Raw genomic sequence first — 27673 nt, forward strand, 5'->3', positions numbered from 1 at the left:
AAAGTCCCATGAAACACACTGGGAATTACGGCCAAGTAAATTTAGCTAGTAATGCCTGATTAACTTTATCTGGTTTGGGAAGGCAAGGACAGTTGACCGTGGCTAAGACTTACATGGGATATGTGGGCTACACAATCCCGGAAGAAAGCAATACAACCCACTTCTAAATCGTTGCCAAGATAATGGTATGCTACCCCTATAAGTCACATATTAATGATTGATTGCATTAGTCCTATGTTATGACTGCATACCATCAAGTCGTCGTGTCTGGAGTTTCTCCATGAAGAAATAAAAATCACACGTTTCACCTTGTCAGATTTTTATTTTTTTAAACAAAGCAAAGATCCATGGAAACTTATACCATAATAGATCCGATCGCAGCAACGTTAAGGTTGTAGTAGCGGCTTGTATGAAAGAAAATGCATTTCCATCAAGTCTGGGGTTTCAGATCCTCAGAGCTTCATAAATGTAACAAATTTATTTGGGAATACACTCCACCGATATTTGGAGCTACGGTGGCGCAGTAGCTAGAGTGCAGTATTGCAGGCTACTGCTAATCACCAGCTGCCAGCAGTTTGGCAGATCGAATCTCACCACTGGCTCAAGGTTGACTAGCCTTCCATCCTTCCGAGGTGGGTCAAATGAGGACCCAGATTGTTGGGGGCAATATATGCTGACTTTGTAAATCGCTTAGAGAGGACTGTAAAGCACTGTGAAGCGATATATAAGTCTAAATGCTATAGTGCTGTTGCTACTTGAAAGGCCGACTCCGAAGAGCTTTAAGCTTATGTCCGCCAAAAGAGAGTTACCCAAAGCCCAGGAATGGGACGCAGTTGGGAGAAAGCTGATCGTTTTTAATAGAAGAGCGCGGTCCCTTTAAGGAGTAGCGAGAAAGTGACCGCGCTGCATTGTGGGAAGCGGAAAGACACAGGAAGTGAGGCTTAATGAGCGTTGTAGGCCCGGTGGCGCAGGAAGGCTGATCTGTTGCTAGTCCAGGTGAGTGGCGAGTGTTCTCCTTTGGGTCGGTGACATCGGGGCTGATTAGACCCCCCCCCCCCGCAACCGGTGTGTATTTACACGTGGGACTTAATCCGGGTTATTTCGTAGGTAGTTAAATTCCGGGTCTCTCCGTTAACGATATTCGGGAAGTTCAGAACTTTCCTTTTTTAAGTTTCATAAAACGGGAGCGCGTTCCAGTTATGCCTCTTCTACTGCCAACGCTATTAAACTCAAGGCAGATAAATCTGTCTGGGAGCTTGGATTATGGGTTTCATAGTCCTGGTGTTGTTGGGTAGGTGGACTGGGGCAGATGGGATTTAAGAATCCAAAATACCTGGAGCCGACTAGGGCCTCTTACCCCAATTTAAAAAAGCAGCCTATTAACTAATTGCACTTTCGGGAAGGTGACTGGGAATGCTGTCGAGGATACTTGACACCTTGTGTGCGAATGGGTTTTAAAATTTGTATAGCTGTCTGTCTCGCATATTGATCCTAGAGTGGCTATTCACAACCACCAACAAAAACCAGAGTAACAACAGAACAACCCTTCCCATCAGGTGCCAGATCAACCTCACCATTGATTTCCTGCCTCAGCCCATCCAAGCCCAGTATTTGGGGTAAGAGCCAGGTGGTCTTCATACTCTTCTGGAAGGTTAAAAGCCTTCCAATGATCAAGACCAGCTGTAGAGGTGTGTTTCCAAAGCCCTGACAGATGACAGCCTTTAAAGGAAGGGAACTGGAACTCATCCAGATAATTGTATGGCAGATACCCTCAAAGAGAGACAGTCCACTTAGTGCCCTGTATTTCTTTAAAAGTGATTAGCAGCCCTATAAAGCATCTGGGAGCAGTCTAATTCACCCTACAACAATCACACTATAACCTGGGGGAAGCACAGGGCACCCATTCTGCACCAGTTGCAGTGAAGTATCCCCAAATTGCACAACAGTTCTGTCTGGAAAAAGGGGGGTGTTACTTTGTCCAAACAATGAAGGAAGAATGACCCACAAACATTGTGTCTTGGTAGAGTTGACTCGCAGTCAATTTCTCCCCAACCATGCCCAGATAATATCTCAATGGTTATTACTTGGTTGAATATTAATTAGGTTTGGACTTAAATTTGAAATCTGGAATTATTAAATATATACTGCTTTTTAAAGAGAGAGTTAGACAAGTTTCAAATTTGTTGGTTTTTATTTGTTATTTTTAGTTTTTAATAAAAGTTACATAAGGGTTTTTAGCTTTTTTTAGAAAAATTTATAAAGAGAAGAAAGAGGCACTACCACTTAACATTTGAGGTGTTAGAGATATTGTTTGAATTAAATACAAGAAGGAATAATGATGGTGAAATATAATTAGAACATGATTGGCTTATCTGGATGAAAAAATTAGAAACTTGGCAGTGAAAAAGAAGTGATTGATACTGAATTTAAGTTGATGAATTAAGAAAAAAATTGTGAGATGATATATGATTTACTAATACTATATTGCCTTTTACTGTATGGAAAGGGATGTATGTGGAGAGGGGGAAAAGTTTTTTAAAAATTTAACTCCCTCACACCGCCCCCCAAAATATATATATATGTGTATGTGTGTGTGTGTGTGTGTGTGTGTATACACACACACACACACATACATATATATATATATTTGGGGGGGGGGGTGAGGGAGTTAAATTTTTAAATTTTATATATATCCCAGGGCTGACCAAACTCCTGAACAATATAACCTACCTAGCCTGGGTAGAGATGTATGATTTGGTATAATCTGTGTACAGGTAATCCTTTACTTGCAGTTGAGCCCACAATTTTAGACATAACTTTTGATGGTCATAAAGGAGGTCATAACATGCCCATATCCAATTTTATGACCTGTTTTGTGGCTGTTGATCACTATAGAGTGGTTTTTGCCGTAAGCTGGAATAAATACTTGTTTCAGTCATGTCATTGCAGTGTGCTGCAAAAGCTATAAATATAAACTTGTTGCTAATGTCCAAAATGTGAGGGGTCACAAGATATCAGAACTTTGAATTTGGGCTGCAAGTTTTGTGATCTGTCATAAGTTGCGAATCCCTACACAAATGATGCCAAAATCCATACCACTAAAGTTCATATTTCCATATTCCTATTATATGTAAGTTTGTAAAAAAAAAAGGTTGTAGTATCTATAAAAGGCAAAGAAAAATGTAAGATATTTTTAAATAATAAAAATGGCAATAAAATATAAACATGTTGACCAAACTCATAAAATTGATATAAAGTTATAAGAAAACATGTCATGTATTTGAATGATGCACTAGCTGTCATAACTAAAAATTGCATGAAAGCTCGCTTCCTGATCCATGGATTGCTGTCAAAGAAAAAAAAATGATCTTCCTCACTCAACCATATCTTTATATCCTTGGGAGAGAATTTGCTTTTAAGGCTAAATTAATCAAAACTGGTCAGGACTTTTTTAGCATTTATTAAAATAGTTTGAAAACCCTTTTTAGCATTTATTAAAATAATTTGTAAATTATTGACAAATACAAACATTTATTTTGTTAATAGACCTAAGAACAGAATCTGGGAGCATGGAAGCTATAGCTGCTAATCCTCCTGGAGGATCAAATGGCTTGGAAGAACCCAAGAAGATGACCAGAGAAGATTGGAGAAAGAAGAAGGAATTGGAAGAACAACGAAAATTGGGAAATGCACCAGCTGAAGTTGATGAAGAAGGAAAGTAAGTATTGTTTGTAATCCCAATACAACTTTAGGGTTGTTTTTTTAGCATATTATAACAAAACTTAAGTGTGGAACTTCTTCTGAAAGATTAGTATATCTTGACCTGAATGAACAAAATTAATTGATTTCTATCTTTGATCTATGCTGCATTGTCCTAACTTTTTCTAGACTATGACAGGCAATTGGGAGTTCTTTGACTTGGAATGTCAAATTTAATGTGCTAGAATAGATTACAATATATTCTCTAGTTCAGAATTTTAAAAATCTTGGAACTCAGGAGTAGACATTTATGTTAGTTTAGGACCAAGACCCCATTGGTTTAAGTGGAAGGAGTCTTAGTCCTAACCTAATAATAAGACAGCATTTTGGTGTTGACATAGAGGATCTTAGTCTTGGCCAGAATGTTCTCTTGATTTCTTTGCCAGTCACTGGGAGACAAAGAACAGGAAAGCCAATCAGAGACAGAATCCATGCACAGAAAGCTTCTGATAATGTAGGTGAAGATATTTTATTATGTATGAGGTGTATTGTTGAGCCACATGAGCACCTGAAAATTTTGCTCCATCCTCCATATCATACAAACAAAGTTCCAGTTAAGATCTTAAAAGTACAGGTATTGTATGGTATGGTATCCTGAATTTTTTTAAAAAAACATTGAAAATAAGTGCCACGCTTAGTGATTCCTACTTAATGACTGGAACCTAAATTCTCATTTAATTGTAACACTACTTATTACAGAGACATCAATCCTCATATTCCCCAGTATATTTCGTCAGTCCCATGGTATATAGATCCTTCAAAAAGGCCTACACTGAAACATCAGAGACCTCAACCAGAGAAACAAGAAGAATTTACATCACTAGGAGAATGGTATAAGCGAGGAGTTAGAGAGGTAAGTAACTATATGTAAAAGTGATACTGTTGTGCAAGACTATTAATAAATGTTAGCGAATTTGTTGGACTTTTTCAAAAAGTCAAATTCAGTGATGTTGAATTTATATTCAAATGTGAAGGGGCATAGTTGGTTAGTATGTCTAGCTAAAAATTCCCTGCAATAAGCATTTCAGACTTAATTTATATAGTTAGATAATTTATTTGTAAAGTTAGACTGAGCCTGCCATATTCTATATTCTCATATAGACCGAGGAAAACTAAATTCTCTATTACTACAAATGTCTTATTTCTTTTTGTCTTTCTGTCAACAGAATGCTTTTGCAATTAAATATCGTAAAGGTGCTTGTGAAAACTGTGGTGCATTGACCCATAAGAAGAAAGATTGCTTAGAGGTAAATAACATTCCATAAAACAGTATGACCCTATGTCTCAGGTAAAATTTTGTAGTCTCTGTGGATTTTAAAAATTAGTATCTGATAGAATTCTGTGGAACTTAAAGAGTGACATGGAACATAAGAACATAAGTGAAATACTCCATAATACATTTCTTCTTGTTTTGCGGTCTTGAATTTTTTACAAAATGAAAGTATACTTTTAGAGAATATTTAATTATATATACAGGTAATCCTCAAGGTACAATAGCTCATTTAATGACCATTACAACAGGGGGGCCCTACCCCCAAATATTTACAACCTTGTTTCAAAGTTATGAATTCTACAAAACTTATGCAGTCATTTGCCCTTCCGGCCAATAACAATGCAACATGCCTTCCTATCTATCCCACCATCCCCAATTATGCCCTGCCAGGTCCCCAAAGGCATAAGGGGATTTTACACAGTCCTCCTCCAGCCCTCACAATGCTAGCTTACCTTGTAAAGATCTACAGGGTGGGAGAAAGGAAAGAGAAAAGGCCTCTTGCTGGGCCATTCTGGTGGAATGTTGGTTTTTTTCCTTTTCCCATCCTCAGCACATGCATTTTGAAACAGTTGCTGTAATTCTCAGCAAATGAGGCCTTCCCCCCTCCCTCTGCATCACCTTAACTCTTCATTGTATGTTCTCCGTACTGACAGAGTCAGCTTAAGCTTGATTTTTGAAACCTGAGCTTCCTCTGCCTGAGGTGTATGCCTCATCAGCAGTGGAAGGGAAAAGACGAAGATCATCTGGGAGTGGTAGGGGCTTTGCAGAAGCAGCAACATCAGGCCTGAAGTAGAGGCTTGGGAGCAGCAGTTGGTTGATACTGCTAAAGGCTCCAGGCCCCTACTTTAGCCCCAGTACTGCTGCTGGCAAAAAACCAATTCAAAAGTCCAATATTTAAAACAATCTAAAAGCCCCAAATTTAAATCATATACCCTACTCACTCACACCACAGACATACTAGAGGCAAGGACTAGAAGTTAAGTTCAAGGTCCCCAGAAGGCCAGAAGAGTAAGGGCAGTATAAATCTCCAGAGGAAGTTGGTTCCAAAGGTCCGGAGCCACCACAGAGAAGGCTCTTCCCCTAGGCCCCTGCTATGTTGCCTGGCTGACAGGACCTGGAGAAGGCTGACTCTGTAGGACCTGATCGGTTGCTAGGATACATGGGGCAGGAGACAGTCCCGTATGTAATCTGGTCCTAAGCCATGTAGGATTTGATAGGTCATAACCTATAGTTGTAGTATCCCTATAGCTGTAAGTGGACTGCCAAATGCCTAAATTTTGATCATGTGATCGTGGAGGCACTTACAACAGGTATAACTTTATAGGTTGGGCATAAATCCCATCTGTTCAATGCTGCTATAATTTTGAATGGTCGCCGAACAAATGGCCCCTAATAAAGGACTGCATGTATGTGGAAGGGATTAATCAGATGACAAAGAGGAACCACTTTTCCAAAAGGTAACTGAATTCGGTAAAGTACCGTGTTTCCCCGATAGTAAGACAGTGTCTTACTTTCTTTTTATCCCCAAAAGCCCCACTAGGTCTTACTTTCGGGGTATGTCTTACATAACCCCCCCCCCCCCCCGCCGTTTCCCGCCTCCACTCACCAAATTGACAGGGTGAAGTCGGGAAGACCCAGGGAAGGTTTCTTCGGCCGTCCAGCAACTGATCTGCTCGGCAGCGCGGCAGCAGCCCTGGCAGCGGTTCCCTCCGCTTTGACGGCGCTGGTCCGCTCGCTCGTCCCCTCAACCAACCCGCTTCCCTGACACGCGTCTGGAGGGGAGGAGCCGCTCTGCGCAGTTGGGCAGCCCTGCCTGCCGGAAAGGAGGCGAGCAAAGGAGGGCGCAGCTCCGGCCACCCGCTCGGCTCGCTTCTACAACTTCGGACCAGCGCCGTCCTTCGCCTCGCATTTCCGGGTTGGCGAGCCTGGATTGTTTTTCCTGCGAGCGCTGGTCCCCGCTAAGCCTTCTGCGCCTGACTCGGCGAGGCGAGAGGGAAGAAGGAGAAGCGCAAGTGGATGCGGAGTGCCCGGGAGGCATTTATCCTTCCTTCGCTCCGCATCCACTTGCGCTTCTCCTTCTTCCCTCTCGCCTCGCCGAGTCAGGCGCAGAAGGCTTAGCGGGGACCAGCGCTCGCAGGAAAAACAATCCAGGCTCGCCAACCCGGAAATGCGAGGCGAAGGACGGCGCTGGTCCGAAGTTGTAGAAGCGAGCCGAGCGGGCGGCCGGAGCTGCACCCTCCTTCGCCCGCCTCCTTTCCGGCAGGCAGGGCTGCCCAACTGCGCAGAGCGGCTCCTCCCCTCCAGACGCGTGTCGGGGAAACGGGTCGGTTGCGGGGACGAGCGAGCGGACCAGCGCCGTCAAAGCGGAGGGAACCGCCGCCAGGGCGCCACGAACTGCTCCAACGCCTCCCTCGCTTTTAGTACCGTGTTTCCCCGAAAGTAAGACATATGTCTTACAATCGGGGGGGTCTTACTATCGGTCAGGTGTGCCGCGAGGCGGTTCCCCCCCCCCCGCTATTGCCCCCCCGCCGCCGCCACTATTGGCACCCTCCCACGGGAGGCCGGCAAAGGTTGCTTTGAAAGTCGGCCCCCTCGCGCCCATGGCTTCTCGTTGCTTCCCCAAAGCACCGTCGCTTCCCCGAAAGCGCGCTCCTCATCTCCCTGCCAGCCCGCGGGGGGGGCGGGGAGGCGCCGGCAGCAGAAGGGAAGGGAGCCGCGGTCGCCCCTGCCTCCCCACGGTGCCTCCGGCCCCCTCGGCCTTTCGGCGCTGCCCCCCGCCCGCCCCCTCTCCTCCTCCGCTGTCTCCTGCCTTTCGGCGTGGCTCCTCCCGCACCCGGAACGCAGGAGACAAAAAATGGCCCAACTCTCGTTCTCTCTCCGTTCTCAGCGGAGGCCAGCGAAGGTAATATTCAATGTCGGGAGCGTGCGGGCGGGGGCGCGCGGGCGGGGGCGCGCGCTCCCTACCCCCCTGCTAGCCGCTCGGAATATTCAAAATAAGAAAAACCTTCGCCGGTGAAGGCTTTTCTTATTTTGAATATTCCGAGCGGCTAGCAGGGGGGTAGGGAGCACGCGCAACCGCCCGCGCGCTCCCGACATTGAATATCACCTTCGCTGGCCTCCGCTGAGAAGAATGGAGAGAGAAGAGTGAGTGACAGCAACAGACAGCAAGATAGAGAGAAAGTGAGAAAGAGAGAGAGAAAGGGGGGAGAGAAAGAAATAGCAAGAGAGAGAACAAGAGAGAGAAAGAGTTTGAGAAAGAAAACAAGAGAGAGAGAGAAAGCAAGAGAGAGAGAGAAAACAAGAGAGAAAGTGAGAAAAAGAGAGAAAGAAGGAGGGAGAGAGAAAGAGAGAGAGAGAAAGAACAAGAGAGAGAGAAAGAAAATAAGAGAGAACAAGAGAGAGAGAAAATAAGAGAAAAAGAGATAGCAAGAGAGAGAGAGAAAGCAAGAGAGACAGATAGGGAGAGGAAAGGAGAGAGAGAAATGAGAACAAAAGGGAGAAAAAAGGAGAAATGATTGAGGCAGAGAATGAGAGGAGAGAGAAACAAAAGAGAGAGAGGGAGGGGTGATTCTTGATGCATATGGTAAAAAGCACCCAAATAATAAGAAATGTCCCCCAGCCCACACCTCTTTTTGAAAAGAATAAAAGAGAAAAACCCCCAGCCCTCAACTGGTTTTGGAAATGGTTCCAGTGTGTATACACACACACACATAAGGGGGGGAGAGAGACAGGGATGGAAAAAGAGGAGAAGTGAGAGGGAAAAGGAATGAGGGAAAAAGGGAGGAAGAGAAATGACAAACATGAGAGAGAAAAGGGGGAAAGACAGGAGAAGTACCCAGAAATGAGATATAAATTTGAGTAGGGATGATTGATGATTGACTGTATTTATAAGGGGATGTTACATGGGATTGTATATACGAGGGGGTTATGTATGTATGTATGTATGTATTTATTTATTTATTTATTTAATTTGTGTCATTTTGGTTGGTGGTGTGCCCCAGGATTTTGTAAATGTAAAAAATGTGCCGCGGCTCAAAAAAGGTTGAAAATCACTGCCCTAAGGTCTGGCTAAGAAACAGGAATAATCGTAGGCAGTTTTCTTGCTGAGAAGCAAAGATTTCATATTGTTCCCTGCAGAGACCTAGAAAAGTTGGAGCAAAATTCACGGGAACTAACATTGCAGCAGATGAGCACATGCAGCCTCAATTGATGTTTGACTACGATGGGAAGAGAGACCGTTGGAATGGTTATAACCCAGAGGAGCATATGAAGATTGTAGAAGAATATTCCAAGGTTGATCTAGTAAGTAGAATGGTGTTTTTTTTCTCTCTCTCTCTTTCGATATAACATCAACAGTATCTTTGTAATTGTGTTATGTTGGTATAAAAATAAGTTGCATAATATCTAGAACTGACTCTTATGCTAATATAAACATACAGACATCTTTCTAAAATAGTGTCAGAAGCTGTTATTGATTCATTTAATTTAATTTTCCAAATGTTCAGGTAAGATTTCTCCTCTTTCATGCTTGGAGATATACTGGGGATTTACTATAGCTGTTCATATTGGCATGTAAACTAGCTACCCCTTCACCAAGAAGCAACTTTCTCTAATAATTAAGGTTTCCTTCTTCCCCAAACTTGGTTAGTCAACAATTAACCACAATGTATTTAAGTTACTAAAAAAGAAGACAAGAGGTGTTTGTAAAGGTTTTTATTTTTTTTCTCCAAAGTTTCCATATATACATCAATATATACACCTTAAAAATATATCCATAGCTTACACATTTTCCAATCAATCTAAATTCAAAATTTAATAGCCTATTTTTATACCTAGTCTTGCTGTTATTTATCAGTCTGTTTGTTTCTTTTCTCCACACTCACCTCTCTCCTTCCCTATCTACCTTCTTGCACCTCCTCTCCTCCTTCCTCTCTTCCCCCTTCTCCTCTTTGCCTTTTCTTCTTCCTTTCTACTTCCTCTTTCTCCTTCTGAACCCTTCCCTGAATGGTTTTAATTCTAATACAGATTACCTTTAACAGACTGATAACATACCTCTTCAAGTTGTTGGCATGACTTTCAAACTTCTTATTGTTTAATATCATATCTATATTGTTAACTCTTTATTTTAGGTATATGTTGTTAATCTAATGCTACTTCCTTAGTCTAATTCTGTCATCTGGGTTACCTCAATTTCTTTTGCATTTTCTTTTTCTTTTAATTATGTAGTTTAATCTCTAGCTATATTTTTCTATCCATTCATAAAATTTCACCCATGCATTATAATATTCCGAATCTTCCTTGTCTTCGAATTTCATTGTTAATCTTACTCATTTCTGCACAGTCCAAAATTTCTCCTTCGGTTGACATTGTGTTTATTTCCCATTTTTGTGCAAATGCAAAATCCTAGCTGCTCTTACTACATAAATAATTAAGTATGTTTCTTCTTTATTGAATTTCTCTGGCAAAATGCCCAACAAAAATATCTCTGGTTTCAGTTCAATATTTTGTTTTACCAGGAGACAAGAGGAAGGTCCAACTCCCTATCCAATTTGAAGAGAATCATGGTGAATTTTTGGCTGCCTTTAAATTTGATTCCATTGATATTTTCTCGTTGGCTGCCTCTGAATTAAGCCACAAAAGAGGCTAAACATTCATAAGTCTTGAGAAAGTCAGTGAAGAAATGGAGGAACTTCAGACAGAGTTTAGCAAGCAAGTAAAGATGGGAGGGAAAGCTTAGTTAGACATAAGTCCATGTTCCGTCTAAATTGCTCACACTTCTGTATTGTTGACTCTAAATTATGCTTGATCATCTAAACCGAGAAGAACATTTATTAATTCATGATAAGTATGGAATGGTTAGGAAATATTTTAAGAGAAATACTAACCCTATTTTTCCTTTAATATGCAGGCTAAACGCACACTCAAAGCTCAGAAACTACAGGAGGAACTGGCTTCTGGAAAACTGACGGAGCAAGTGGTAAGTCGGAGGAAAGAACATCTAAATCAGAAGGATAAGGCAGTGTTTTCCGGTTTTTAAACATATTTTTCTAGCTAATATGTTGACAAAATAGCTCTGAATATGGCTAAAATCAGTAAGGTAACTTTCTCTGGTAAAACTGAGTTAAAGGAATCCATGGGCTTCTTTCACTTTGCAATAAATTCTTAATTTCTTCACTAGATGGCAGTGTAAACTGTATATAATTCTTCTGAATGTGAGGAATCAAAGCTTTTCAGGATGAAAAGATATTTTCATTGTTTGGAATTTATGTTCCTTTACCTGGAAATATTAATTATTTGTTTAGGTAGATAAACATTTCTAATTCTGGTTTACAGCAACTCCAAGTTTGGCAAGAGGTGTTGTGTTTTGCTTTGCTTTCTTTTCCTTTCCTTTGTTTTGTTTTTGCATCAATGACTACCTGATCTTTTGAACTGAAAATTTCAGAGATTAACATTGACACAGAATGGACTCATTTCTCTCTATATGTGAGCATGTGTTCTTTTTACTAATGATGAAGTTGTATTTCGTACTGGGTCTTTACATAACCAACATTGCGAGGCCCATCATAAGCACTATGATCCATTTTGATTCCTGATCTTTTAAAATCTAAATTAGAAGCCAATTTAATTTAAACTATTGCATTAAAATTACAGTCTACTGTAACATCTATTCTATATTATAAAAATATTACTGTTTCAGTTCTTGATTTTAAGAGTGAGTATGAAAGTTAAGGAATTTGTTTTGTGATTTAAAAAGTATGAAAGAAAGATCAGCTATTTTGAGGAAAGAGTGTTAGATAAGTAAAATGGTTTGAAGGTAATAATCTGTCTGGGGTCTAGTTTGAGACCAAGTGGAGGCTTTTCTTTTCAGAATGATTTTTCTCAAACCATTTATCATTTCTTCTGATAACTTCACTGTATAGTTACTGTGATTGTGTTGGTTTTGAGAGATTGTTTTTGTTTGTTTTCTCCAGAATTCCCCACGTCATCCATGGGGTGAAGAAGAACCAAATTCACAAACGGTGAGAGGGTAGTCCTTTTTAAAACAAAAATACATAACAAAATACAAGGGTTTTTTGTATAATATAAATATGTCTTTCACATAAAGATTTCAATATTCTGCGTGGCATTCCTTGATTTTTAAGTAGCCTTCATCATTTTGCCTTCTTAGACCGAAATATATAGATTAATTTGCAAATGATATAATGAAACTTTGACCCAAAGTAAAACTTAAATACCTAGCAACCTCAAGATTTATATAATTGCGTTTTTATTTGCAAACTACTTAGCCAACTAATTCAGTCTTTCACTAATAAAATTCTATTGATATTAGTGTGTGTGTTTATAAATCACCTAAAATTCAGTATATGTATTTTATTTTTGATGCAAATGAAATCACACCAGTTAGTTAATGCCACAGTCTCTCTTTTTAGGAAAGAGATCATAACAGTGAAGATGAAGACGAAGACAAATATGCAGATGACATTGATATGCCTGGACAGAATTTTGACTCCAAAAGACGCATTACAGTCCGAAACCTGCGAATTCGAGAGGACATTGCTAAAGTAAGCTGGACAACATCAAGAACTGTCATTTTGAAGCTAATATTCTCCACATTGTTCTAAAAGGCGCAACCTTCTTTTGCTTGTCTTCCTGTCACATCAGTAGCATCATGGATACTAAAATGATGGAATGATTATATATTTGAACAAGTACAAATGGAAATAACTCATATTACCTCACTGAACTGTTCATGGGATGAAAAATCTGAAAGGATGAGAAAAAAATGGAAACTTTATTTTGCATGGGTGGAAAGGGATAAGGCCAATGAAGACATAAAGAAGAAATTGTCTAGAACTCTGACCTGGCTGGGCCTATGAATAAGAAAGAAGGGAGGGGAGGGCTATGGGTGAAAAGCAAGAAAATAAACAAAAAAACAAAAAAAAATCAGTAGTAGCATCAGATAGTGACTAAGTATGCCACTCTGGCTTAGGATACTGTATGAATTCAGCATATGCAAAATAATAGTGTGAATACAGTGTAAATCATTCAGTAATGTGTAAAATGATCAAAGTAATCCAAGATACAGAATTTCAGCTATCCTCCCTTTCTGCAGAATGGCATTCCTTCCTCATAAGGATAAAAGAGAACTGATTATGGATATAGTGATGGTGATAGCTGTAATGCATCCTAACTTTGTGTTGACCTAGTTCACATTATTGATTATCTGATTTTATTGGTAGCTCTACATGATAATCTCAAAATAGCTACATTAAATTGATATTGTTTTTAACTATATTAGAATTACACGTTGATATTTTTATGTTCTTGCTCGTTAGTACCTACGGAATCTAGACCCCAATTCTGCCTACTATGATCCTAAAACGAGAGCAATGAGGGAGAATCCTTATGCCAATGCAGGAAAGAATCCAGATGAGTAAGTTAATTTCCAATTGCTTCAGCAAATACATGGTCTTATATACTGCCCTAGAACTGATACATGGGAAAGTCTCTCTTGGTTGATCTTCAGTTTGAAGAAAGTTAAAAGAGAGAGAGAGAGAGAGAAGTGTGTCATAGTGTTCTTTCCTCAAAGCAGGTTGTCTGCCATGCTCAGAGATCTTGGAAAACTGGGAGCGTTGGCAGTGAACACAGATGAATATTAGTTGCCTACAACATAACTCTGCTGTAAAATGTCTGATTTTTGTAATTATCTTCCAAAAGCTTTTAATTCTCAGTGGGTAACCATGCCATATAGCAGTGATGGTGAACCTTTTTTTCCTTGGGTGCCGAAAGTGTGTGTGTGTGTGCCCACACCAAAAATTCAAGGACTGGGAAGGGTGAAAATGGCCTCCCCTGCCCCGCCCACCTGAAGGCCCTCTGGAGGCTAGAAACTGCCTGTATCCTAATGTTTGTTTGTTTCTTTGACTTCTATGCCGCCCAATCCCAAAGGACTCAGGGTGGCTTACAACAATAATAAAAATACAATATAAATAGATACAACGCAATACAGTGGTACCTCAAGATACGAACCCCTCGTCTTACGAACAACTCGTGATACGAACCCGGGGTTCAGAAAAATTTTGCCTCTTCTTACGAACTTTTTTCAAGTTACGAACCGGCGTTCGGAGACTGCTGGGAAGCCGCGCGGCTGTTTTAAAAGGTGACAGCCGGGCGGCGGGGCTTCCCAGCAGCCTCCCGAACGCCGGTTCGTAATTCTAAAAAAGTTCGTAAGAAGAGGCAAAATTTTTCTGAACCCCGGGTTCGGTTCGGGAGGTTGCTGGGAAGCCCCCCAGGCCGGCTGTGACCTTTTAAAACAGCCGCGCGGCTTCCCAGCTGTCTCCCGAAGCCGAACGCCAAACCCGAACTTCTGTGTTCGGCGTTCGGAGACAGCTGGGAAGCCGCGCGGCTGTTTTAAAAGGTCACAGACGGGCTGGGGGGCTTCCCAGCACCACCCCGAACTTTTGCCGAACTTCGGGGTTCGGGAGGTTGCTGGGAAGCCCCCCAGGCCAGCTGTCACCTTTTGAAGCAGCCGCGCGGCTTCCCAGCAGTCGACGAACGCGGAAGTTCGGGTTTGGCATACGGCTTCAGGAAGCTGCTGGGAAGCCGCGCGGCTGTTTTAAAAGGTGACAGCCGGCCTGGGGGGCTTCCCAGCAACCTCCCGAACCCCGAACTTTTGCCGAACCTCCTGGTTCGGGGTTCGGGAGGTTGCTGGGAAGCCCCCCAGCCCGGCTGTCACCTTTTAAAATAGCCGCGCGGCTTCCCAGCAGTCGCCGAACACCGTTTTTTGTGGGGGGGGGTTTTGGTTGCACGGATTAATTGACTTTACATTGTTTCCTATGGGAAACAATTTTTCGTCTTACGAACCTTTCGTCTTACGAACCTCCCCCTGGAACCAATTAGGTTCGTAAGACGAGGTATGACTGTATAAAGAAGTCGAACAATATCTAAAACTAAAACATTATCAGAAACTAAAACCCCATAAAAAGTTGCTTTAAAAAAGGTAGTCACAGTCATACACATGCGCACCATTCATAGAGTTGGCCATCAAGTGTTGGAAGTAAATTTGGTGCATCCAGTAGGCTTGTTTTTAACCCTCCCCAGGCTTCAGAGGCAAAAATGGCCTCCTCCATTCTCTCAGAAGCCCCAAAAGCTGAAAACGCCCTCCCAGAGCCTCTTTGCAATCCAAAAATCAGCTTACCGGCACGCACATGCGTGCTGGAGCTGACCTAGGGAACAGCTCATGTACCAGGAGATAAGGCTCCACCTGCCCCCTGTGGCACAGGTGCCATAGTTTGCCATCACTGCCATATAGGAAAAAGTTTTTTTAATCCCTTACATGTAGTTAAAATGGATGTTTTGCTGTAGAAGAATGTCTATCTTTTCTTGCCCAGATTTTATTTTGAGATTGTTTCTCATAGAACATTTAATGACAGATAAATTACAAATTACTCTGTTGGCACATTGATCTAAATTATTAACAAAGTAATTTAAAATGACATTTTAAGACAAAAAAAAATTGGCTGCTATAATCAAAATGCAGTAGGAGAAGCAATAATGAATCAGTGACATTTTAAGACGGAAAAGATTGGCTGATGTAATCAAAATGCAATAGGAGAAGCAATAATGGATCCCAGAACAAAGAACAGGTCTTATTACATTTATCCTTTTTAATCAAAATGGCCTTGTATTTGCTTTGCTTGTTTGTGCAAAATAGAATCACAAGCTAAATACTTACAGAATAAACTATTTTTGCTTACAGAGTCAGTTATGCAGGAGATAACTTTGTTCGTTACACAGGGGCCACTATTTCCATGGCCCAAACCCAGTGTAAGTACTAAATCTGACATTTATCCTTTAGTGCTGCTTACTTGTTTTTAAGTTAGATTTGTTTAGATAAGATTATTAAGGAAGAATATTTATATATCATACTTCTTAACTGTCCATCTCCCTCATAGATGCCCAATGTCTTCGGAGAGGAGCGGCATACAAATCTAAGTAATAAATATTTGATACTATATTTCCCAAACAAAATTGTCTAACAGTGGTTTTACTCCCAATGGTTTTATATTAAGACCATTGCTTTTTTGAAAGGTATGCATGTACCTTTGCAGACTTTTCAAGGACTGTAGATAAATGCTTTTCTTGTACTATCAAAGGGCCACTGTCTAGAGAAAGAAAATACGCACTTTTATGAATTCTTGGGGGGGGGGCGTGATGGCTCAGTAATTAAAGACACTGAGCTTGTCAGATAGAAAGCTAACAGACTGAGCACTAGACCCAAGTGCCATGTGATGCCCATTACTTGCCCATTACTTGCCCACCTAGCAGTTCAAAAGCATGCAAATTCAAGTAGATAGATAGGTACCACTTCATTAGGAAGATAACATTGTTCTGTGCATCTTTGGTTTGTAGCCATGCTGATCACATGACCACCAAAAATGTTTTGAGGCAACTCTGGCTCCCTCAGCTAAGAAATGGACATGAGCACTTCCCCTTAGAGTCAGGCATAACTAGACAGGAGATAACTTTATATTTTATCTTTACCTTTATGAATTCTTAACAGATTAGAGCAGGAAGTGGATTAATTTATGATATCAAAGGAGGGAGGGATCAGATGGTACCAAGTAAAATGTCCTCCAGTCCCTTTTACCTCTCTCAGGGCCTTGGTCTAAAAATGGACCTGGATTTTATAGATGGCACTTACCACCAAGTAGAATTTCAAACGTGTTTCAAACTAATTCGCCTAATTGCTAGAAATGCAAAACAGAAATAGGTACCTATTACCATTGTTGGTGGACGTGCCCAAAAGCTAAAGAATATTGGAACTTAATAGAAAAATGGTTGAGAGAAATAACACAACTAGAAATTAAGAAAACACCAGAATTTTTTTTATTAGGCATATCAAATTATAAATATAAAAAAGATATATATTATTTCATTAGTAGCAGCCAAGATAGTCTTTGCACAAAAATGGAAAGATAATGAGATTCCAAAAGAAACAGATATTCTCAAGAAGATTTTAGACTGTGCCGAGTTAGATATGATGACGAGACGGTTAAACAACCAAGAAGCATCAGAATTTTATGATATCTGGCAGAAAGTATATACTTGGTGGGAAACAAGGAAAAAGAGATAAGCGTGTTGTTATATTATTTTGCATTTTTGAATTTAGTATTAGAATTGTATAAGATGGTAATTACTAGTACTGTATAAATATAAATTTTTCTTTCTTTTTTTTCTTTCATAATTTTTTTTCCTCTTTCATATATATCTTTATAAATTTTGATATAGATTTTTGATATTTTTATTCTATATAACAATATGTATCTTATAGATAATTTTTTTACTTCTTTATTATTATGATGAAGACTTCTATCCTGAGCGGAGCGACTGTAGCTCCACTAAATGTTGTATGTTTTGTTTGTTATGTTTGTTATTTTGAAAAAAACCAATAAAATGTGTTTTTTTTTTAAATTAAAAATAAAAATGGACCTGGTAGGGATAAGTGTTTATCCTTCATTTCCCATTCCTCCCTTTGTCTCTTAAAGCATCCCAGAGGATGGGAAAGAGTAAGAATCCTCTTTTCTAAGGTTTCCTTCACAGAGATCTTTTTCACAATATTTTCTAAGTGCCTATTAAATAAAAGCTAGTTAATAGTTCAACATTCATGTATTTCAAAAAAAAACCCTGAAAATATTTTCCTTTGATTTTCAAAGTGTTCGCCTGGGAGGCCTATGAAAAAGGCTCTGAAGTTCATCTTCAAGCAGATCCTACAAAACTTGAACTTTTGTACAAATCTTTCAAAGTGAAAAAAGAAGACTTTAAACATGAGCAGAAAGAAAGCATCTTAGATAAGGTAAATTAACAGGCATTTAGTCTCCTTTAGAATGCCCTTTTAAAAGTTTTTTACCATTTTACTTGAAAAAAATGCTTGCCGCACTATGGCAGCATTTCCCGTTTCTAAATTAATTTATGGTGTAATAAGATGTCAAAATATTGGAGACTTTACAAGATCAATATTACTAAAGGATAAATAATTAAAAATGGAAATAATCACCAGAGAACGCTAAAATCTTTACAGTTATAAACATAGCTCACTTCAAAGTCCGAGTAAGCCTATGTAACTCTTGGCTTTTGATATATTTTTGTATGATATCTTAAATTCTCAAATAATTTTGAGACAGTTTTTAAACATGTTGACTGGGGGAGAGTCAGAACTTCAGAAGCAGGTTGTAAGGATATTTGGGGGGAGTCCATTGTAATTTTGAACAATCGCAAAGTGACTTATCATGACTTTATCAGTATTCTGCATTATGGGAATCTCATGGAAAAGCATAAATTCAATGCTACAAAATGCTACAAAAATATAAATATTTATATTTATGGAATATACTACAAAATGCTACAAAAATATAAATATTTATTTATTTATTTATGAATGTATATGGTTGTACCACAACTGTAGGTGGCTTACAATAACAATAAAGACAAAAGTGATCAAAACAATAAAACCAATACCTGGCACCTGAACTATCTTTCATAGTGCATCTAAAAAAATCATCCTCGGGCCGCAACCTTACCTGTTCCATCCTTTGGGGAGGAAGAAGCAACACTGGTCCAGAAGGCTAAAAGGGTCAGGGCCTACCAGATCTTGGGGGCAGGCTGTTCCACTATGGCAGGGACCACTATGGAAGAGGCACATTTCCTAGGACTTGCTAGATAGCAACATTTAAGCCGCCCCGAATCTTCGGAGAGGGGTGGCATACAAATCTAATAAGTTGTTGTTGTTGTTGTTGTTGTTGTTGTTATTATTATTATTATTATTATTATTATTATTATTATTATTATTATTGGAAGGGACTTGGAATCTCTCCACCCTATCTAAATATGGTGAATGGGCAGATATCTTCAGGGAACAGGAGGCCTGCAAATGAATCTTTCAAAATTCTATTTTTTTTTTTTTCTTGTAGTATGGAGGCCAAGAACATCTGGATGCCCCGCCATCTGAATTGTTACTTGCTCAAACGGAAGACTACGTGGAGTATTCTAGACATGGAACAGTTATTAAAGGTCAAGAGAAGGCTGTTGCTCGCTCTAAATATGAGGAGGATGTAATGATCAACAACCACACGGTAAGCACCTCAAACAGGACTTGGCAATTTGTGGTTCTTGAACTAATTTCAAACGCTTTCTCCATAAGATAAGTGTAACTAGCCTCTGCGTTGCTTAGCAATGGCAATCCCTGCAGTCCCAATTTCCACTATTAACCAAATCCCACAATCATGAGGCAAAGTTACTTCTTGCTGGTTTCCCACAACCAAAGTTGTTGGAGAAACCACAACAGCTGGCAAGTTCCAGTTTGCAGAGAAGTAAAGTCGCTGCTGCTGGATGGGAGCAAAGGGGGACTCTAGGGAGTACACAAGAAGCGTGGTCGGATGCATAAGAGTTGTGGGTCTGGGAGTGGATGCAAGAGTTGAGAAGGGGTTGCAGGAGGAGGCATATGAGTGTTGGAAGTCACAGAGGGTGCAGGGGGCCAGCAGGAGCACAGAGGAGCTGTGGGAGGCTATACAGGTTAAGGATACTTATCCTAATGATTTCCAACCTTCCTCATTGACTATGGGGAAACCAGAGGGAAGATCACAAATGGCAATCATGTGATCATGGCTGCTGCAGCCTATTGTAAATGTGAACCAGTTGCTAAGCACTCAGATCATAATCACATGACTGCAGAGTGCTGGGATGACTGGAAATCTGAGGATCGATCTTAACCATTCTTTCGGCACCTTCATAACATCAAACAGTCACTGAAAGAATGGTCATATGTCAAGGACCTGCTGTGCTGATAACTTCATCCCTGTCCTGTTGTGTGCTCTCCTTAATAGGCCATTCTCAGTGAATTTATTTATTTTATGTATTAATTAATTGGACTTGTATGTCGCCCATCTCCGAAGACACGGTACGGCTCATAACATAATAAAAAACAGTATACAATATCAAAAACCTAAAATCCAATTAATATAACTAACTACTCTAAAAACCCTGGAACATTAAAAAGTATTCATTCACATTCAGACAACAAGCATCACATTTGTCAGCCGGAAGCTAGGGTCTAGTGACCCCAAGCCTGGCGACATAGATGAGTTTTCAAGTTCTTATGGAAGACCGGGGGGGGGGGGCAGTACCAATCTCTGGGGGGGAACTGATTCCAGAAGGCCAGAGCTCCCACAGAGAAGGCTATTCCCCTAGGCCCTGCCAAACGACATTGTCTAGTTCTGTGTTTCCCAACCTTGGCAACTTGAAGCTATCCGGACTTCAACTCCCAGAATTCCCCAGCCAGCATTCACTGGCTGGGGAATTCTGGGAGTTGAAGTCCAAATAGCTTCAAGTTGCCAAGGTTGGGACCTGGAGAAGACTGACTCTGTGAGACCTCACGGGTCCTGGGACTCAGAATTGCTGTCATTGCCTGATTTGATCTAATTTTTTTAAAAAAAATCTTTTTATTAGAAATAAGTCTTTTTAAGTAATAAACAGTAAGGATTTTCTGCTTAGAATTATTCTGAGATTTACAATTGCAAAAATCCTGCAAAAATCTGGAAGGCAATATAATTTTTGTCTTCTGTGATCTTCTAATTACTTTTTAGAATTGCTTTCTTTAGGAAAATGTATACTGTATTTTCCTTTTCCTCCACTCTTGTCTTAACAGTCTTGTTCTGTTAAAGTTAGCTAACTTGCATGTGATCCATTAGGGAGTTTTCATGGCACAATTAAGATGAAGCCAACAGATTGAATTGGGACTGGTTACTAATTTTACTCAGAAACTTACTTATTTCGAAATATTCTACAAGGAAGGTATTTGATGTTTGCTGAGTAAAGTTAAATGCAAAGAGAAACTTCATCGTCATTATAGAAATGCTTACTTAGCTAAATTTGGCAGTTTGAACCTACTGTCTGGGAAGGTAATGAGGATAAAGTGTGGAAAAAATAGCAAGTGAAATCTATCCCATACTTTTTAGATTCCATTGATTTTATTAGTAGAATTAAGCAGATGCTAAGTTTTTCAAATAAACTAGTATAATAGAATATAGATTTGGTTCTTGATACAAAAGAATTATCACATTACATGCAACTCAACTGATTAGTGCATTTTTCATTGTCCCTGTTCATTTTTCTGCTGTAGAATGTTGTATCAAACCTGTATAGAAATTTAAATAATACATACAATAGAGTATTTCTTAACATTTATCACAAATATATTACATGAAATTGTAAGCCGTTGTTATAACCAGTAAAGACCTTTGTTTTCCTTGCAGTGTATTTGGGGTTCTTACTGGAAAGAAGGAAGATGGGGATATAAATGCTGCTACTCATTTGTCAAGTTTTCGTATTGTACAGGAGAAGCTGGAAAGGAAATTGCTGTAAGATATAGTTTATTTACTGGAACTATAAATTAACATTTTTAAAACAAACCTAATAGTTAACTCTCTTTGTGAACTTGGATTTTTCTCATTCTTTTTCCTAAACCCAGGATGCCAATGAAGAACTGCCAAGTGAGGTGCTTGAGGACGAGCAGTTAACCAAACCCAAAACTCTAATGGAGGTGGGACCCTTTATTGTTTTGTTTTCTTTCTAATGAATGGTTTTCTAACAAGCCTATTGCCAGTCAGGGAAAAGAGAAGCTATTGTGGTGTAAAGAGTATATATATATTTTTCCCAGTAGGCAGAAAGGCCACAGAAGAGATAGCAGTGGTATAATTATGTCACATGATGCGGTAATTCCAATATTTTTTCCTGTTTTAGAGCAGTGTTTCCCAACCTTGGCAACTTGAAGATATTTGGAGTTGAAGTCCAAATATCTTCAAGTTGCCAAGGTTGGGAAACACTGTTTTAGAGGACAGAAGATTAAGTGAAATAAGTACGTATAGCAATAGCAATTAGATTTATATACTGCTTCATAGTGCTTTACAGCCCTCTCTAAGCAGTTTACAGAGCCAGCATATTGCCCCCAACAATTTGGGTCCTTATTTTACCCACCTCAGAAGGATGGAAGGCTGAATCAACCTTGAGACTGGTGGGATTTGAACTGCCGAATTGCAGATAGCTGACAGTCAGCATACGTAGCCTGCAGTACTGCACCCATAATTCAATGCCGCCCCCCAGTTTTGCCTCATTCTGGAGGGTGGGGGGAGGCCGCGGTTGCCCTCCTCAGGCTTCTCTGGAGCCTGTGGGTGGGGAAAAAAGAGGACCTACCGGACTTTCAGAAACAAACTTCCATTTGGCCCGTTGAGCCATTTTTTACCATTCCCAAGCTTCAGGAAAGCCTCTTAAAGCCTGGGAAGGTGAAAGAGGCCTCCCCCACGCCCTCCGGAATGCCGAAAATCAGCTGGCCAGAATATCTCTGAGACCGCCTGCTGCCGCACTAATCCCAGCGACCAATTAGGTCCCACAGAGTGGGCCTTCTCCAGGTCCCGTCAACTAAACAATGTCGGTTGGCGGGCCCCAGGGGAAGAGCCTTCTCTGTGGCGGCCCCGACCCTCTGGAACCAACTCCCCCCGGAGATTAGGACTGCCCCTACTCTCCTTGCCTTTCGTAAGCTCCTTAAGACCCACCTTTGTCATCAGGCATGGGGGAACTGAGACATCTCCCCCGGGCCTATACAATTTATGAATGGTATGTCTGTATTTATGTGTGTTTAGAAAATGGGGTTTTTAAAATATTTTTAAACTGTACTTTGTTGTGAGCTGCCCCGAGTCTGCAGAGAGGGGCGGCATACAAATCTAAATAATAAATAAATAAATAAATAAATAAATGTACATGTGCGCTGGAGCAGTGCCTTGCGTGCTCCCAGATATGGCTCCACATGCCACAGGTTCGACATCAAGGGCCTATAGCTTACACATTCATGTCTGTCTGTATTTATGTTATCCTCTTTCCCATTGTCACAGATACACCAACAAAAACAAAAAGAAGAAAAGAAGAAGAAAAAGAAGAAGAAGAAGCATAGGAAGAGTACAAGTTCTGACAGTGAGGGAGAAGACAGAAAGAAACAAGAAAAATTGAAAAAGGTATTCATAGAGCCACTGCCCGCTGTATTATCCTCAAATTCTGTTGAAGTGTACAGACTCTGGCGTATCAAGATCCAACATAACAGGAACTTATTTCCCTCAATTCCCATGGTCGAACCTCTTTCCCATCAGTTATTATTATTATTTATTAGATTTGTATGCCGCCCCTCTCGGAAGACTCGGGGCGGCTCACAACAGTAATAGAAACAATATAACAGTGAAACAAATCTAATATTAAAATAAAACATATCTAAAACCCCAGCAATTTAAAACCATACAACACATACATACCAAACATAAAATATAAAAGCCTGGGGGAGGATGTCTCAGTTCCCCCATGCCTGGCGATCTTTCCATCCACAGAGCTTCATAAATCCATATTTACTTTTACAAACCCATATTGAATTTAAGGGAGAGAAATTGCCTTTTCCAATCAGAACTTATTGGCGTAATGAACTAAGTTCTGGTTTTCTTGGATTTAAAAGGGAATCAGAGGTTCCTGTTCTCTCTTCTGAATGTCTTCTGTGAAATTACATTCTCACTCTCTGGAATAGCAAACTATTCTCACAACTATATGAGAGCAAGTTCCTCTTGATTACTGAAAGTGTCAGTGGATGCTGAAGTTTTTATATTTAGTATTATTAGTAGTCCCTGAAATTTGAATAAATTTGCAGCGTAATATTATTTGTACACTATTAGCTTAGACAAACATATAATGTTTTGCCTTCTGTGTTCATAATGAGATGAATTTGTATTTTCAGGCACTGAATGCAGAAGAAGCCCGTCTCCTTCATGTGAAAGAAATCATGCAATTAGATGAGAGAAAGAGACCATACAATAGCATGTATGAAAACAGAGAACCAACAGAGGAGGAAATGGAAGCCTACCAAATGAAGCGACAGCGCCCAGATGATCCCATGGCCTCTTTTCTGGGGCAGTAGTTTTGGGCAAAAGACTTGCAAGCTCATAGGACTTGTATATATGTGTACAAACAGATCAAGGTTGTATGCGGGTCACTTTCCCTAAGCAAGTTGTCAGTTGATGTCCTGTTCTCTCACATCATATTTACACATGGCCCAATCAGCCTAGAGCGCTCTGAGTAGGGGGGGAAAAGGGAGCCAGTGTTTTTTGTTGAGTAGATTTGGTCAAGTCCTTGGAAATTATAGTGCTGAATGAAATTCCGAATTTAAAAAAAACTTGATTATAAGAGTCAGTAGATATTTCAAATATCAAACAGCACGCAACTCGTAGGATCTGTTTCAAAATTACATAATTGTTTACTTCCCTGAATAGATTAAAGCTGACTTTGAGGAAAAGTATCCAAATCTAATAGAATTTCACAATTCTGAAACGTATTTATTTATTCAATTTGTGTGCCGCCCAACTCCCTGGGGACTTTGGGCAGCTGACAACCAAAAAAATAAAATATACAGTGTAATAGTAAAACGTCTAACAAAACAGTTTAAAAATAATTTAAAACCAAGTGTTAAAAACCAAGCATGCCATTTATGTCTGGATTCTGATTGTACACCATCAGATCAAACGCCATAGGCCTGCCTAAAAAGCCAGGTCTTTACAGCTTTCCAGAAGGCCAGTAGGGTGGGTGTAGTCCAGATCTCAGGAGGCAACTGGTTCCAAAGAGTCAGAGCAGCCACAGAGAAGGCCCTTCCCCACGGACCCGCCAGCTGACACTGTTTAGTCAATGGGACCTAGAGAAGATCAACCCTGATGGCCCTTATCAGTCACTAGGAACTGAAATGGTTTTCAGTTTCTCAGAATTTATTTTAGCATTCCAGCTACTAAAAGTGGTTCTAATATTTTACCTCTAACAGGGTACATTATTCTGTCACATTTAAAGATTCTGTTTTCCTATAGACTGTGGACCCCTGAGCCTTTTATTTTATATCAGTCCGTCTGATCAAATTGGCCTGAGATTTTTGGGGGGTTTAGTGTCACAACATCAGAATGGCATAACGTTGAAGGAATCTCTTCTACATTCTTTTAAAAGCATTGTGATTTTGAATAATTTTCAACTTAGTAATTTTTTTTTTTTGGAATTCAAGAATGTGGAATTAAAATTCTTATCAATTTGGAAATGCTCTAATTCTAACTCCGATGTTTTAACACATTGAATCTTGTGGTACCAAAGGCTAGTTCATTAATTGTAACATACGCCCCGATTGACTCTGCCTAGTCAAACTGAGCAGCTCAAATTGGAGAGAGGTTTTGCCACGTCGACATAGCAAGTTCATGAAATGCAGAGTATCGTCCAACATTAATATGTAATGCTCAATTGAGAAGTAAAATGCATATTTATATTAGTTGATGTGTAATTGCTAAACTTCCTGGCTTTAGTATTTAATTGTAGAAGAAAAAAGTATTTTTGAAGTAATTCTAAATGAATAGAATGAATTTGGCAGTATACATTAGATTAATAATTTTCCCTACTTAGTGGGAAATTCCTGTGGGTGCTTATTATTGCTGTTTTTTATGTGGCTTTCTTGGCCAAATTATTCCTCTGATTATAATAGAAAGGCATTGCTGACAAGTGATGGGATATCTTTTATATACAGATAAAAATGCAATGGGACCCGCAAAAAGATGCAGAAAATAGAAAATATTTTGACATTTGTAATGTAGCATAGACAAAAAGATATCCCATTTTAAAATGTATTCTTTCAAAAATGTGTAGATATTTTTACATAAGCTTTTTATTGCCTCAGTTTTACTAAGTTAATAATTCCCTTATTCTTTTATACTAATCTATATGTTTAGGTCCAAGTACTGTTTTCCGGTATTGTGCAAGATCTTACTAAAATCTGCAAGATCCATACTACCTTGTTTGAGGATTTTGTCTGCAAAAGGATTACATTTCACACATTTCAAGTGCTTTGTTTTTATCATCTGTCCTTAACTTGACACATTGAAAACTTCATCAAAATACTTGAAGTGTTTTAGTTGCAAGAAAACTAGCACACCACTAAGACTTGCAATACTATCAGGTTTTATGCAAGAGAAAAAATGGGAAGAATAAGAATTTTGCACAGTAAAGATAACCTTTACGTTAAAGTGGGTTTTCACTTTAAAAGGAATTGGATTCTAGAAAAGCCATTGTTTTCTAGATCTGTCCAATTTTTGCATATCCAATGCAAACCAAGAAAAGTTTTTCATTTCCTGTCATATTTGGGTTTTTTCCTAGTTCAGCTCTCATCCCATATGTTTCCACATAACCTTTTTTTTATACCTTTCCTTTATTTTATACTGAAAGCATTGTAATTATTACCAGCAGGAGAACCCACACACAGTCTACATCTACTTTTACTTCTCTAGTGAGTGTGGCAGGAGGCTGATATCCAAAACAGCATATCACCATCTGTAATTTTCCTAATACAAATCATACTGGAGTTTCTTTACTTACCATGTAAATACTTATTTATTAGATTTCTATGCTACCCTTCTCAGGGCGGTGTACAACATCATAAATGCAACAACATATATAAATAAATCTAAATTACTTTTAAAGGGATTGTACAAAATTACTAAAAATGTTAGAAAACCCCATATACAGTCATTCACATTCATCCAATTCAATCATTCATAATATCGGCCGGAGACAATGTCAACACTCATGGCCCCCATGCCTGCCGGCAGAGGTTTTCAGAGCTTTGCAAAAGACCAGGAGAGAGGGGGCGGTACGTATCTCCGGGGCTGCCACAGGGAAGGCTCTTCCCCTAGGCCCCACCAGCCGATATTGTACTATGTTCTGGCATATTGTGTCAATTGTAAAAGAAGTAGTGCTAATTTTACACATGAGCCCTGCTTTAGCCTAAACTAAATCAAAAATGATGTTCTGCTTCACATCTGTGAACATTTCATTTTAACAGCTTTTATTTATTCTAAACAACAGATAAAATCTGGCTTGCCTCATAAAAGCCTAATATAGACTAAGCTAATCATTTTGTTTTGCTGTTAGAACAGTTTATAAGATCTGTCTTGGGACAAACACACACACACTGATTTCATAAGAAGCAAGAGCCAACACAACACTGTTTCAGCAACGAATATAGTTGTAATAATGCAGTTTGTGACTGCTGGAACAAAGTAGTCTAAGGCTGGGAAACGGCAACTACAAAGAAATACAATCAGGCACAGTCAGAGTGTCCTGATGGTGAGCTATCACTGATTGACATCAAGGATCAACAAGCAAACAGATCTCCAACATGCTTTTGTCAGTTTTATTGTGCCATTTAATATCACACTTGAAAAAGGCAGCAAAGAACTGGGATTATGGAAAGTCTTCAACTCACAACTATTCATTTAGTGACGGTTGAAGTTACAATGGTACTTTAAACGAGTGACAAAATTTTGACACAAGTGTTAAGATAGCAGTATCCCTTGCATTTCTTTAAACAAAAAAAGCATTCAAGATGATTGAAGGTCTTTTGATAAACGTGTATTTTATAAATGAAAGCTTTGTTTAAAGAAAACTTTTTCCAAGATTTATGCATTAGGCTTGGAATCTTGCCACAAAAACACGCCCCTCTTCGGAGAGGGGTAGCATACAAATCTAATAAATTAGTAG

The 27673-nt window shown here is 39.6% G+C and overlaps 1 protein-coding gene across 2 annotated transcripts; it reads left to right on the forward strand.

Moving 5' to 3' along the window:
• The first annotated feature begins 891 nt into the window (after positions 1-891).
• SLU7 (SLU7 homolog, splicing factor) lies at positions 892-25924 on the forward strand. Of its 2 annotated transcripts, XM_070739491.1 has the most exons (17): positions 908-996; positions 1496-1616; positions 3547-3718; positions 4459-4612; positions 4926-5006; positions 9170-9334; positions 10941-11009; positions 12004-12051; positions 12463-12594; positions 13369-13466; positions 15789-15856; positions 17746-17885; positions 19000-19161; positions 21340-21444; positions 21555-21626; positions 22972-23091; positions 23853-25924. In XM_070739491.1, exons 3-17 carry the CDS (start codon positions 3570-3572, stop codon positions 24030-24032), a joined length of 1743 nt encoding a protein of 580 aa, XP_070595592.1. In that variant the 5' UTR covers positions 908-996; positions 1496-1616; positions 3547-3569; the 3' UTR covers positions 24033-25924. The 2 variants fall into 2 exon arrangements, with proteins under 2 accessions (XP_070595591.1, XP_070595592.1); XM_070739490.1 differs by lacking the exon at positions 1496-1616 and having other exon boundaries at positions 892-996.
• The last annotated feature ends 1749 nt before the right edge of the window (positions 25925-27673 follow it).

The sequence above is a fragment of the Erythrolamprus reginae genome, chromosome 2, assembly GCF_031021105.1.
Source record: "Erythrolamprus reginae isolate rEryReg1 chromosome 2, rEryReg1.hap1, whole genome shotgun sequence".
Taxonomy (NCBI): Eukaryota; Metazoa; Chordata; class Lepidosauria; order Squamata; family Dipsadidae; genus Erythrolamprus; species Erythrolamprus reginae.